Source organism: Amblyomma mixtum, chromosome 5, assembly GCF_055824585.1.
Source record: "Amblyomma mixtum isolate Tamu chromosome 5, ASM5582458v1, whole genome shotgun sequence".
Taxonomy (NCBI): Eukaryota; Metazoa; Arthropoda; class Arachnida; order Ixodida; family Ixodidae; genus Amblyomma; species Amblyomma mixtum.
The window spans coordinates 55960441-55973622 of record NC_143016.1 but is presented as its reverse complement, the minus strand read 5'-3'; the positions used below and the strand labels follow the sequence as shown (position 1 = coordinate 55973622).

At 51.2% G+C, this 13182-nt stretch overlaps 2 protein-coding genes across 14 annotated transcripts in view; one reads left to right on the top strand and one right to left on the bottom strand.

Annotated features, from left to right (window-relative positions):
* The window catches only part of LOC149342227 (putative serine carboxypeptidase CPVL), a 147046-nt gene that overhangs the window by 24461 nt on the left and 109403 nt on the right, over positions 1-13182 (bottom strand). The gene's annotated exons all lie outside the window — the stretch shown is intronic.
* The window catches only part of baz (par-3 family cell polarity regulator), a 222531-nt gene continuing 218869 nt past the window's right edge, over positions 9521-13182 (top strand). For 11 of the 12 annotated variants that reach the window (XM_089544541.1, XM_089544554.1, XM_089544547.1 and 8 more), the window contains exon 1: positions 9521-10446. In XM_089544541.1, the coding sequence (XP_089400667.1) occupies positions 10327-10446 (120 nt within the window). In that variant the 5' untranslated portion in view covers positions 9521-10326. The remainder of the gene's footprint in view (positions 10447-13182) is intronic. The other variant, XM_089544546.1, reaches the window with a different exon arrangement.

The following is a 13182-nucleotide window of genomic DNA, read 5'->3' as shown; positions in this document are numbered from 1 at the left end:
AGAACCGTTAGAAGACCTGTAAAGATCCCTGTAGGACCATATAAAACCAGAAAATACCAGCAAAAACGAGCAGGTTCACCGGTTGGGAATTTTCACTTGGGTACAAATCAATGAAGTGCTCACTTGGTGGGCAGTTATAAGACTGCTTAAATCAAGGTGGACAAGTTGTGAAGCGAAAACATGACGTGTCATTGTGGACGGACCCCGTGGCGGCCGCTCGCTGTACTGTTAATCTGTAATTTTAATCCGGTTGTTTTCCCTGACTTGGCCAGCTTTTCGATCGTATCCCTGATTTCTCCATACGCACGAAATTTCCCTGACAATTGCAAGATTTCCAGGCATCCGAGCATCTGCTACAGTGGTGTAGTTACGGTTGGAAAGGGGGGGGGGGGGGGGGGGGGAGCAATTAGAGAAGGTTTAGGAGGTGGGGGGTTCTTATGTCTGCAGACCTCGCAACTCACCCTCCCCCGCCGGCTTGAGTGGGCATAAGCGGTAAAAAATGCTCCGGTAACCTGCAGCCCGCGCTCATGACATCTGCCACTTCCCCTACCATCAGCGGCACGTGTAGATACACTGGGGTCACAGATACACTCTCCGCCCTTCACAAGGGGCTTGTCAGGGGCTAAGGACGTGTCGCTGAATGTAGGTCCACTCTAAGTCAGCTTGCCTGCAGTTCTTTCCTTTCTTCATACCTACGGAGCTGATGAGGGTAGGCTTGACGTCACGCCCGCCAGCTCGTAGGCAAGCAAGTAATGAGTGCGGCCCAGTGGCCGTTCAAAAAGCGTTCAAAATAGAGCCATTCGCTCAGAAATAATCGGAATGATGGCTGTATACTTGGGTAATCGTATCTAACGAATTAAAATCTGGCGACTCAATATTTTCAGATCTTCATTCAGTATTCCTTTCAGGACGTTCTTGGAAGAACAGTGCATTAAGAGGTGAGTAAAGGCCATCGCCCAAGCCACGGCGAATGTGAGAATTGGGATTGCAGTACAGCAACGGATTAGATATCTTAATATGTCAAGAGAAAGAGCAGAGGACGCTGGCTTGACTTTAACAGAACGAGCAAGAAGCCTTGAACCTCCATCTTTGGACATCCACTCAAAGGCTATTATTTAGAAGGTGACATCGGTTTTCTGCACCACTGAGCCTGTTTCCATAATGTTTGGCACCGTCGAAACGCTTCAAACGTCGACGTCTAGTCTTTCCGAAATATATTATGCGTTTTCAGACCATTGGAGACATTTGCAGCCCAACAGCCCCTGGAATTTATCGCCAAATGGAACTTCGAGCCCTAGCCCATCGCGGTGGCCCAGTGGTTACGGCGCTCGGCTGCTGACCCGAAAGACGCGGGTTCGATCCGGGCCGCGACGGCTGAATTTGGATGAAGGCGAAATTCTAGAGGCCCGTGTGCTGTGCGATGTCAGTGCACGTTAAAGAACCCCAGGTGGTCGAAATTTCCGGAACCCTCCCCTACGGCGTCCCTCATAGTCTGAGTTGCTTCGGGACGTTAAACCCCAATACAGCAAAGCAACTTCGAGCCCCTCCCAAACCAGACCGTTATATTTTGCTAGCTCTTTACGATCTTTGCGTCAGTTGCATCATACAAAAGCAACTTTTCTAAGCTGAAGCTGATCAAAAAATTTCTGCGCTCCACCATGAGCGATAATAGGCTATTAAACTTGGCGATACTGACCGTAAATAAAGAACACGCAAAAATATAACTTTGGCACTGTAATTAATGAATTTGCAGAAGCCAGGTGTTGGTAAAAAACTTCTGAAGGAAACGAGTCCTCAGGTGCCATTGCGTTTTAGTGTAAAACGCTACGTGCCACACTATGATTCATGTGTCGTGAACAAAATACACCGTATATTGCTGGGCGAGTTGGTTGGTTAGTCATTCAGCGCAGTTGTGTCTACTCCTTGTCCTCCTCCGTCGTTCGCTACAGTGATATTCTCAGGACCCTTTATTCCCTGCCGCCGCGGTGGCTCAGCGGTTATGGTGCTCGGCTGCTGACCCGAAAGACGCGGGTTCGATCCCGGCCGCGGCGGCTGGAATTTCTTTGGAGGAGAAATTCTAGAGGCCCGTGTACTGTGCGATGTCAGTGCACGTTAAAGAACCCCAGGTGGTCGAAATTTCCGGAGCCCTCCACTACGGCGTCTCTCATAGCCTTAGTCGCTTTGGGACGTTAAACCCCATAAACCAAACCAAACCTTTATTCCCTTTTGCGGTATAAATAAAAAAGCTGCCTCTTGGCTAACCATGACTTTATTATTTTGTCTTTGCCACGTGACTTCACGTAACAAATGCAGGGTGTCCTTTCTCAGCTGCGCAAAATTTCATAAATAAGGTGAATTGTTTAAGGATATCTCCAGATCTAATATCAGGGACTGTTAGCTTCCGTCGTATATAATCTTGTTGTGTCCCCATATTGCTTTTGTGTGTGTGCGCCCCCTCCTAACGACCACTCGCATTCCCCTCCTAACGACAGTTCGCATCCTCCTCCTAACGACCACTCAATCCTCCTCCTAACGACTACTTGCCCTTCGTCGCACGCTGTCGCCAGAGGCCCCCCCACGGTGCACCCCCGCACCCTCCTCCTGTTCTGGGAAGCCACTCCCTCCCGTGGACGATTCTCCGCTCCCTCCTTTCTTCGGGCGGCCAGTTCGGCTCCTGCCTCGGTCGACGCTGGTCGCACCCTCATCGGCTTAAATAAACGAAGTCTTAAAGTACCGTGTGCGTCTTTCGCTGCATTCAACACAGCGACCGGACACGACAGTGGCGACGAGAAAGTGGATTCGACCCGCGCTACGCAACGCTATTGACAAGCCATGGCTACGCGAGGGTTTCCCAATCAGATACCAGAGTTCAACGGCTCATCGTGGTCATCGTGGGTTGGACGCCTTCAGTTCTACTTTGAAGCTAACAACATCACAGACCCAGCCTTGAAGAGGGCCAACCTGCTGACGCTGTGCGGGGAGCAGACCTACGATACTGTCTGCGCCCTTATTCAGCCAAGCACACCAGCGGCAGTGTCTTACGACGACATCGTAAAAGCGCTGCAAAAGCACTACGACCCAAGGCCATCCGAGGTCTACAGCCGGGCTCGCTTCCAACGACGAGATCACCTGGGAGGAGAAACTGTGAGCGCCTACGTAGCCGCGCTCAAGAAGCTCGCTGCCGACTGCAATTTTGGAACGCTGTCGACAACAGCTACCGGGCAGGAGGGAGACGCAGCTTCTTCTGCTAACACCACCATGCTTCCCTTGGACGTGATGTTACGCGACAGATTTGTGTGCGGACTGAGTGACGAGTCACTGCAGCAGCGCCTGTTCGCTGAGAAGGACCTCACATTCAGCAAAGCTTACGACATCGCCGTTCGAGCGGAGAGCGCCGGTCACCAGCAGAGAGGGATTCGCCGGAACACCGAGCCGGTACACCAGACAAGCAACCAGGTGCGCAAGCCTTCTGTTGTTGTAAAATCGGTCAAAAAGGCACAACGCTGCTGGCGGTGTGACGACCAACACAACCCCCAGGGATGTCGATTCCAGTCAGCCACGTGTAATTTTTGCCACAAGCGAGGGCATATCGAAAGAGCATGCATTACGAAACGGAGACTTGCCAAGATAAAGTCACCTTCCCAGCCTAATCACAGCGTCAACGCCTCAGAGAATACGCCGCTATCTGATCTCCATGGAACAACATCAGCAACACCATCTGTGTTGTACGACCTGAACACCATGAATCTCGGCACGCGACCGAAGATTTTTACAGAAGTAAGCGTACATCACCAGCTGATTAAGTTCGAGGTGGACTCCGGCGCAGCCTGTACTCTGATCAGTGAGGACACGTTCCGAACTTCATGGCCATCTGACGCACCCGCCCTGCAACAAGACGACACGCACCTGCGAACGTGGTCAGGACAGAATCTGCCACTATTGGGCTCTGCCAACGTGCAGGTTAACTACAACGGCCAGACCCATACGCTACCTCTGCTTGTTGTGAAGGGCACAGGATCAAGCCTTCTAGGGAGAAACTGGTTTTCTCCACTAGGCGTGATGATATGCGGTAAACATCAAAACGCCGATGCGCTAAGCCGTCTGCCACTAGACGCAACTGTTGACGAACCATTTCCACCAGGAGACGTTCTGATGTTCGAAGCACTGCCAGAACCTCCGCTTACAGCAGGCACAGTTGCAGCATCTACGCAGAAGTGCGCAGCTCTCCGGCTAGTTTACACAGCTGTTCAACAAGGCAACGTGCATAAACTCAAAGGGGACAACTTCGACGCTTACCGCAGGCGAGCTACAGAGTTGAGCACCCATCGCGGCTGCATCATATTTGGGTCCCGAGTTGTGATGCCGAGAGAACTACGCGCACAAGCTATGTCTCTCATCCACGCCGGACATCGGGGCATCGTTGCAATGAAAAAGTGTGCCAGAAGCTACATGTGGTGGCCTGGCATTGACAACGACATCGAAACAGTGGTGCGAGAATGCAAGCCTTGCCAGAGCAGCCGGAGCGCCCCGCCGAAAGCTCCTGTCCCAGAATGGGAAAAGCCAGACACACCATGGCACACATTGCACATTGATTTTGCAGGACCAATTGAGGGCTGCACTTTCCTTGTGGTCGTAGATGCCTACACAAAGTGGCTTGAGATAAGGCAAATGGGACAGACGACTTCGGCAGCAGTCATTGACAACCTCCGATCACTATTTGCAACGTTCGGCCTGCCGCGCAAGGTAGTGTCGGACAACGGAACACCGTTTGTGTCTGCGGAGATCCTCAAGTTTTATCGCGACAACGGGATCTCATCAGTTACATCGGCCCCCTACCACCCAGCGACAAACGGACAAGCCGAGCGCTACGTAGCCGAGCTAAAACGCGCCCTTGAAAGAGATCAGACAGGCTCGCTGCAGCGCCGCCTTGCGCGCTTTCTCTTCAAGCAGCACACGACGGTTCAGAGCACAACAGGCGAGACCCCCTCGAAAATGATGTTCGAGCGTGAAATGCGAACCCAGCTCACAGCCATCCTCCCCGAGCCAAAGGCAGAGACGTTCCGGGAAGAAAAAGCAATTCCGCGCTGCGGCACGCTTAATGAGGGGCAGCGCGTCCTCGCCCGACAGTTTCTGAAAAAGCCACGCTGGGAGGAAGCTACAATTGTCAGACGCATAGGCCTGCGCTCTTGGCTCGTCAACATACATGGCACAGTAGCACGCCGACATCTCAACCAGCTGCGTAGATTTACGACGCCGTCTGAGAGCTGTCCGCCAGCGGAGAGAACACGTGCACCATTTTCCCACATAGCCTGGCACCTCTTCCCGGAAGAAGAGACTTCGCCCAGGACAGACCTAGGAGACACAGCGAACAACAGCCAGCCTACAAGTGTTTCTTCCCCGAGCGCACAAAGCCAGCGCGCCTCCACGCGTGAGCGCCGACCCCCTGCACGATACCAGGCAACTTTCTAAGGGGGAAGGAAGTGTTGTGTCCCCATATTGCTTTTGTGTGTGTGCGCCCCCTCCTAACGACCACTCGCATTCCCCTCCTAACGACAGTTCGCATCCTCCTCCTAACGACCACTCAATCCTCCTCCTAACGACTACTTGCCCTTCGTCGCACGCTGTCGCCAGAGGCCCCCCCACGGTGCACCCCCGCACCCTCCTCCTGTTCTGGGAAGCCACTCCCTCCCGTGGACGATTCTCCGCTCCCTCCTTTCTTCGGGCGGCCAGTTCGGCTCCTGCCTCGGTCGACGCTGGTCGCACCCTCATCGGCTTAAATAAACGAAGTCTTAAAGTACCGTGTGTGTCTTTCGCTGCATTCAACACAGCGACCGGACACGACAAATCTAATATCAGGTTATGTGGCTTTTGGGACCACTTACAATTCGACATCGTCCTGATGATTAGCGAGGACATCTTATTTGTTCAATTCGCAATTATAGAGGGCACATATCACTCCGCAATCGAAGCCAGAAAGTAACCTATTAAAGCAGCAGAAACGTTTTTTGGAAAAAAATTTCCTTGGGTGCTAGATCGTACACTAGTTTGGCAATGCGGTCGGCCCAGGACTGACACGAATATCAAATAGACCACCAGGGACGTCGATCTCCCCGCCCTCATCTGTTCGGATACAGACCAACGCCAGCGCAAGCTTTCGCGGGCATGGCTTCATCACTGCCTTCGCTTTCTTTTTTTTTTTTTTGCATGGTGATGCCAGGAGTCGACGGCAACTGTCTCTATTTCGTTCTCAGCCTTGTGGTTGCACCGCAACTCTGATAGTCACGTGTGTCAACAGCAGCGAATAAATAAATACATTATGGGTGAGAATGAGGGGAACTTTCATAGCACTCGCACCCGCGCTGCAAACAAGTAGGTGACGTTTTCTAATGGGGCGGGGATATCAGTGCTGGTGACACCCTATTTATTATTCGTTTCGATTCACAGCTGCCTCCAGACCCAAAATACTGTATGGCGTAGCACCTACGACGATCGTTCTATTGCAACATAAATGTCCGGCTTCAGTTCTGCAAATGCCATATCGCCTATAAAATCTGTAATTAAAACTTAATAAACCATTGTTGTGTAAGCCAAGCCTGACGACAGATGTGAAAATGCGCTTATGCAGCATATTTTGTTTGAAAATTTGGTGCAAAAAAAAACACACTCTGTATATGAGCTATACCATCGCGATCTCTGGGAACGAAAGGAGGGGGGACAGTGGGCCATCCATGTGAGTAGCCAAGGCGGCTGTGCTAGTACTCAGACACTCGCTTTAAACTCGATAGCTTGCGCGAACACCCTTTTTACACCCACCAAAAAGGCCTTTCTGGCTACACCCTTCGAGGGAGTTGACCCCGTGGGGTTGACACAAGACCTACGGGCCCCATGTCCCAGCAGGCTTACTCCACTGGTTGGGCAAGGTGGCTTGGGTGGCTTGGGGGCAGTTAGCACCCTCTCTCTTATTCATTCGCTCTCCCCACTCCTCTGGGCGTGCTCCTTGGCAAGAGATATTTTATTATTTATTTATTTTACTGTAAAATGCGGAGCACATTACAGAGGGGAACGGCAATACACAGCAATATAAAGATAAAAAAAAAGTTAAGGGGGCCAAACACTGATCCTTGAGGCACCCAGAACCAAGTGGTACAGTAGAGGAATCAGCGCGTTATTAATGCTGACTAATTCAGCACGAGAAGAAAAAAATCCACGGTCTAGTCAAGAACTGCACGCGTCAATGTTCATCACAGTTTATGCAATAGCAGTGAGTTATTAGCTCTACCGAATGCTTTAGCAAAGTCAAGAAATATGCAATCAGATGGAAAAGCGAAGTCGACATAGAAGTGCAAGTCGCAAGTGAAGGAAAGTAGTTGAATGTCACAAGAGAAAAACTTTCGGAAGCCTTGCTCCCTTAGAGAGGAGAAATTGTTATCCTCCAGAAAATTAACAAGACGTGTAAATACGTATCTGTGCCATTATTTTGCATGCTATTGATCTCCAAGATATGGGTCAATTGTTAGATGGATTCTATTTATCTCCGGTTTTATGTATTGGCATGGCCACAGCAGTCTTTCAGTCTTCAGTAGCACACCATGATGATACGATTATGAGAATACGTATTTCATGATGTTATAACTATACTCTTTAGCAGAGTATAAATTTGCCATTTATACTATCAATTCCGCTAGAAGATGTTAGTTTCAAATCGATTATAGGTATGATTCCTTGCAAGTCGTACATGGTGCGTTCCATCGCGAAATGATCGCACAGTTGAAGATCGGGATGCTGAATAACATTGGCTGAAAAAGGAAATGGCTTAAAAAAAAGTATAATTTATTGTAGTAGCACAGAGGTGGTCGGAAGCAGGTTCGCCGGTGGGTGCAATAACGGCACTTTATTAGTGTTTCCTGGTTTTATTATGTTCCAGAAGCGTTTTGGATTAGTCTTCAGTATGTTCAGGAGGGTTACTTTAAAGAAGGTGAATTTAGTAGAATTCAGTGCCTGTTAATGTGCTGAAGCAACTGTCTTGTATGCTGTCCAATGGGCAGGTTAGCAGTCCGAAAAAGTATTTTCGTTTTGTTCGAGAATCGCTTCAAATATCTGTTACACCATAGAACATGGCTATTGGAGTACACACGCTTCACCTCCATCGAAATTCGACCCCCGCGGCCAGGATGGAACCCGCGTCTTTCGGGTCAGCAGCCGAGCGCAATAACCACTGAGCCACCGCGGCGGCTAATTCCATTCCAAGAAACATACACCCTGAATTTCAGGCGATTTGTGTAGTATTGAAAAATTCACACTGTTGGAGGAATGAATGATCCGTGGTTTTCCACGTGGCATGTCCAGCAGAGTGGCGCAGTGGAAGCGTGCTGGGCCCATAACCCAGAGGTCCGTGGATCGAAACCACGCTCTGCTAGAGTTTTTTCTTTTTGTCTTTAGGATCTTCCGACAAGCTCTCCTTGAGCATATGGGTCCTCTCGAAGTAAAACAGTCCCCATATCCCTCCAATCCAGTCGTTAATGGGATATGTGGAAGCGTGCTGGGCCCATAACCCAGAGGTCCGTGGATCGAAACCACGCTCTGCTAGAGTTTTTTCTTTTTGTCTTTAGGATCTTCCGACAAGCTCTCCTTGAGCATATGGGTCCTCTCGAAGTAAAACAGTCCCCATATCCCTCCAATCCAGTCGTTAATGGGATATAGAGTTCTAAACGGGTGGAAAGTGAAATTAAAGATTCTACCTTCACCTTATGTTTCCCTCACTTCACGACTTCGTTTGGAACATTGCATTCAAGCAAGCTACACTGCACTCTATTTTACAGATTTTACAGAGTTAAAGAGAGAGAGAGAGAGAGGAGTGGACAGACAGCGAATAAGATACTCTCTTCGCCTTGTTTTGCTAATATAACGCGTTCGCATTCAACGTATACAGTCGCCCTCGCGCGGCCGGTCGCAAAGCCTTCTCTTTTTTCCGGCTCTTCCGCCGTTCGACAGATGGCAGCAACAACGCTGCTGGTACATTGCGAAATGCATCTTGAAATTCTGCTACGTTAAGTATAATTCAGCGTGGGCGAGTGCAGATCAGCTTCTTTACGGTAAGTTCTGTGTTACATCATCAGCGAATGATTTTATTCAGATGTCAAATAGTTTTGTGTTCGTGTTGGCGGTTCTCCTGTGAAGACGCTGTAAGTTTCATACCCGACTCGTTCCTGCCTTCAAATATTTTCACAGAATTGAAGGCAGGAACGACAGGAACTGCCCCTACTAGCGCAACGGTGGTTATTGTTGCTGCGATAGCCTTCAAACAACCTAAAACGGAAACAAGAATTAGTCGCACCATGTGCCTGCGTCCGCCTCCACGCGCAGCAACCGAAACCGAAACCGGCAGCGCTGAAAGCCCGTAAGTGCCCGTCGCAGCGGACAGTAGCGGCGTCGCTGCCATCGGCGAGCTTCCATTGGTCGGAATCCGCAGGTTGTCCCAAACTCTTGCAGCCAATGGGAGCGTTTGTAATGAAGCGACGGCGCCGCGCGTTCAAGCACACAACCGAGCGTCAGGCTGGCTTCTCCTGTGTGTTCCTCATCGGTGGCGCCAGGGAAACCGTTGACGCGAACAAAAACAGTGCCGTGGCGAACGACGACAGATCGTGCCATTTTTCGTTCGCAGCGCAGCCTCATCAACAGCGTGGGATGTTTTGCTTCGCAAGCCGGCACTGCGGCCCGCAGCTTCGAGCGTTGCCAGGGTCGCTGTCGGACAGTTAGGCTTACCTGGGTCAGGGGCCAGGTGTGACGGGTGCGTGTTGTGTGTGCGTGCGTGCGTGGTTTGGCGAGCGCCGGCGTGCCTTCGACCACGCTTCGCCTTCAAGTGAGGAACGACGCCAAGCGCCAGCTCCGGCCGATTCCTTCGTGTGAATGACCCCGTGAAGCCCGCGATGGCGGTACGAAGATTATTTGAAGCCTGCTGTGTGCGCGGAGTTACAGCCAGCCTGACCGAATCGTAGAAGATGAAGCGGCGGAGAACCGCGGCCGCTGTTTTGTCGTGCGGGTGAAGCGCCCTCCGTCAACGGCGTACGCTGCGTGCAGTTCGTTGTGCGCGGGCGAAGTAACGAAGCAACTTGAATTCTTTTGTTATTCGTGAATAATTTCGACAGCAATCTCCGAGATTTTTTAATCGTCGCTGTTTACTGCGACTTGTGTTATTGTGCGAGCGCGTGTGTGTGTGTCTCGGTGCTTGGGTCTTCCGGGCCCGCATTTTTTTTCTTTGCTTGTTGGATACCCCGTGCCAGGTCGCAGCAGCAAGCCGGCGTTTTTCTCCCCGTCGGCTCCGCCGTCATGAAAGTGACAGTGAATTTCGGGCCGGTCCGAGTGATCGTCCCGTGCGGGAACGGCGATCTTCTCGTCCGGGATCTGGTCGACCTGGCCATCACGAGATACAAGAAAGCATCGGGAAAGGTAAGGGAGACGTCAGAGCGTTTTACAGCCTCAACCTAGGTGCCGTTTTTCAGGCCACATGCTCTGCGGGACTTCGTAACGAATATCGCGCTATTTCTCGACAGTTTCCCGTGGCCCCGTCGTTCTCCTACTTGCTAAAGCGGACAGCAGCCCGTCATAAGTGGGCCGTCGCGGCGGCGCGCGGGGGTTGCGCTCTTGAAATCTCGCCTCTGCTGCCCTGTAAACAAAAGCGCGCGCGTGCTCTCTGCGGGCACGCCAACTTGCGAGCTGCGCGTGGGTGCCCGTATAATATGTGTATAATCGTGATACCTGTCAGCAAGGACCGCTTACCGTGTGCGCATTTCTCCCTGCCGTGTGCGGTCTTGCTTATCTTCGTTCCTTTTCTTGGCGGGCACGTTCCGGTAAAGGGGCCACCGAAAGAAAGCCATATCGTATTAGTAACGGACCTGCTCCGTCACAATTTCTGATCTTCGCGCAGAAAATGCGTACTTCAAGAGAAAATGTGTGCCATAGCAGAATGACTGCGGCAGTACATCGGCACTACTGAAAAGCAGCGTATACGTGTTTAATCGGTGATCATTGCACGATAATACCGGCGATCTGTCATTTGGTACAGTTTCCCACTTCGTTCTTGAGCACAGTTGGTGCGCTTAGCTGGTGAGCTTGTTCACGCTTATTCGCTGAATTTAGCTTACTCAGTGATCTCTGTGATTTCCGTTTCAGTGTTTGCTGATCGTTGCTTTGGAACGGTCAGCTCAGTTCACAGCCTCTAGTTGAAACGTGCTACACTACCACTGGTCACGGCGGTCGGGCTGCGGGAGAAAATATAAGAATTACAGTGTTTCGAGATTAACGACGTCTACAGTAACGCTCAGCCTGCTGAAAACACTTCAGGCTGAGCGTGTGTGTTTTTTTTTTTTTTTATGCAATGCCATGTACTGCGGTGTGGCAGAAGGAATTGAGACGAACGTCGAGGGAAGTAAGTCTTGATGTCGTTCTGAAGATTGTGCCGACATAAGGAAGCAGGAACTTGCCTTTAGCGAGCGCAGGAACTCAATGCTTTGCGCAACGGACCTCATCTTGGATTAGTCATCGCGCTCCCTGACCGGACCGCAGTGATGACGCCATGGCGATGAATGGGCAAGAAGGGTGGCTGCGTGCCAGAATTTGAAGAGAAGGGCCGTCCACCTTCTATGCGACTCGTAAAAGTCCGCCCTCTTTGATGTGGCCGCGGGCCGCCTCGTTTGGCCGAATGCCATGGCTTATTCGCAGAATAATAGCCTGCGTCGTTTCCGTAAACGGAATGTGCATTGTAATCGCCGAGTTCTGTTTTATTCTAATCGCAATGACACGCAATAAAGAAAGCACTTTCGCTTTAGCCGGTCTTGAACGGTTGCGAGGGGGTGGGGTTCACAGAAGCTGGCACGGAAGAACTTTGCCCGAGGCTGGTGGTACGTGGGATTACTTCTAACGTAAATATCTGTTGCCTTGATCGTTTTGTCACAAGCAACGTGATCCAGCTCCAATGTGCACAGGCCTTTTCCGAAGATTCCCTCACAACTAAAGTGCTACTGTGTTCTAAACTTAATTCTAAACAAGTTACAGTGCTTCAACTACCGTGAATGGAATCTCGGGTATTACAAATCGTGCTTATAACGCCCATTTTGGGTTTTCACCAGTTCGCGACCTCGCCGTACACAGCTTTCAGACCGTTTTCTTTGCCATTTCGTTTAGGCAAGCGAGATGGATTACTATCTACAGTCTTTGTCAAAACTTTAGAGCCCAGGGTAGTTTGCTTCTGGGCGGCGCAGTGTGGCTCGTTCCAAGTCTCTCTAGTAGGTGAGAATTTTCCTCCTCGGCCTTTCAGTGGTTAGGTCTCCCATAGATGCTACTAGAGCACTGCTGCACGTTTTTGTAGCAAACTCACCTGGGCTGTAATCTTGACATACGTAGCACATGCAATCGTTTCGATTTCTCGCAGATCGATATGTGGGAGCGCATGTGGGTGTAGGTCTGTCGCCCGGTGCAGAATGCGTGCACGTCGTGCTTTATTTTGCCGCAAATCCACCAGCGTTTCAATTTACTTTGAAGTCTGGCAGACAGTTTTCTCGATCCAGTTTTTTTCTGCCTTCTTTTTTATTCACGACGCAGAACTGAAGGGAAGAATTGCCATTGACAAAGAGGTGCGGCTCGGCGTTTTTATTTTCTCTTGAATGGCGGGACAGACGAGAGGACGAAGTTGGTTCACTGAGGGTCGGGGACGAAGAGAGGAAGGGGGGGAAGGGGGGGGGGGGGGATGGCGGTAGAAAGAGTTCGGGACGCTTTTAAAACCCGCGGCCGTTGCGCGCGGTGTAGCGGGCATGCCCAGGAGGGGGAGCGTTTGCGCGGCGGCGGCTGTGCACTCTTTTGTCATCAGCCGCCCCTGCCGCGGCACCCGTCGCCGTTCTATTGCGTACCGGTCGGCCGGACCCGCGACAGTGGTCGTCATCGGCGAGGGCTGCGTCTTCGCGGCGCGCAGCAAAGTTTCGTGCGTCGTCGCCGCTTCTCTTTTTTCCTGCCCGAAAGGAATTCTCCTGGGTGAGCCGAGTGGCGAACGACTTCCGCGAGCGCTCTCCGCGTTCCCTGCTCTAGTTCGGTGCAGCGCCGTTCAAATTGGAGCGCGTCTGACGTAGCGCGCCCGGCAAAAGCTGCGTAATGTAGTTCAGCGCCCCGCTGACCTTGCTACCGGGGTACAAA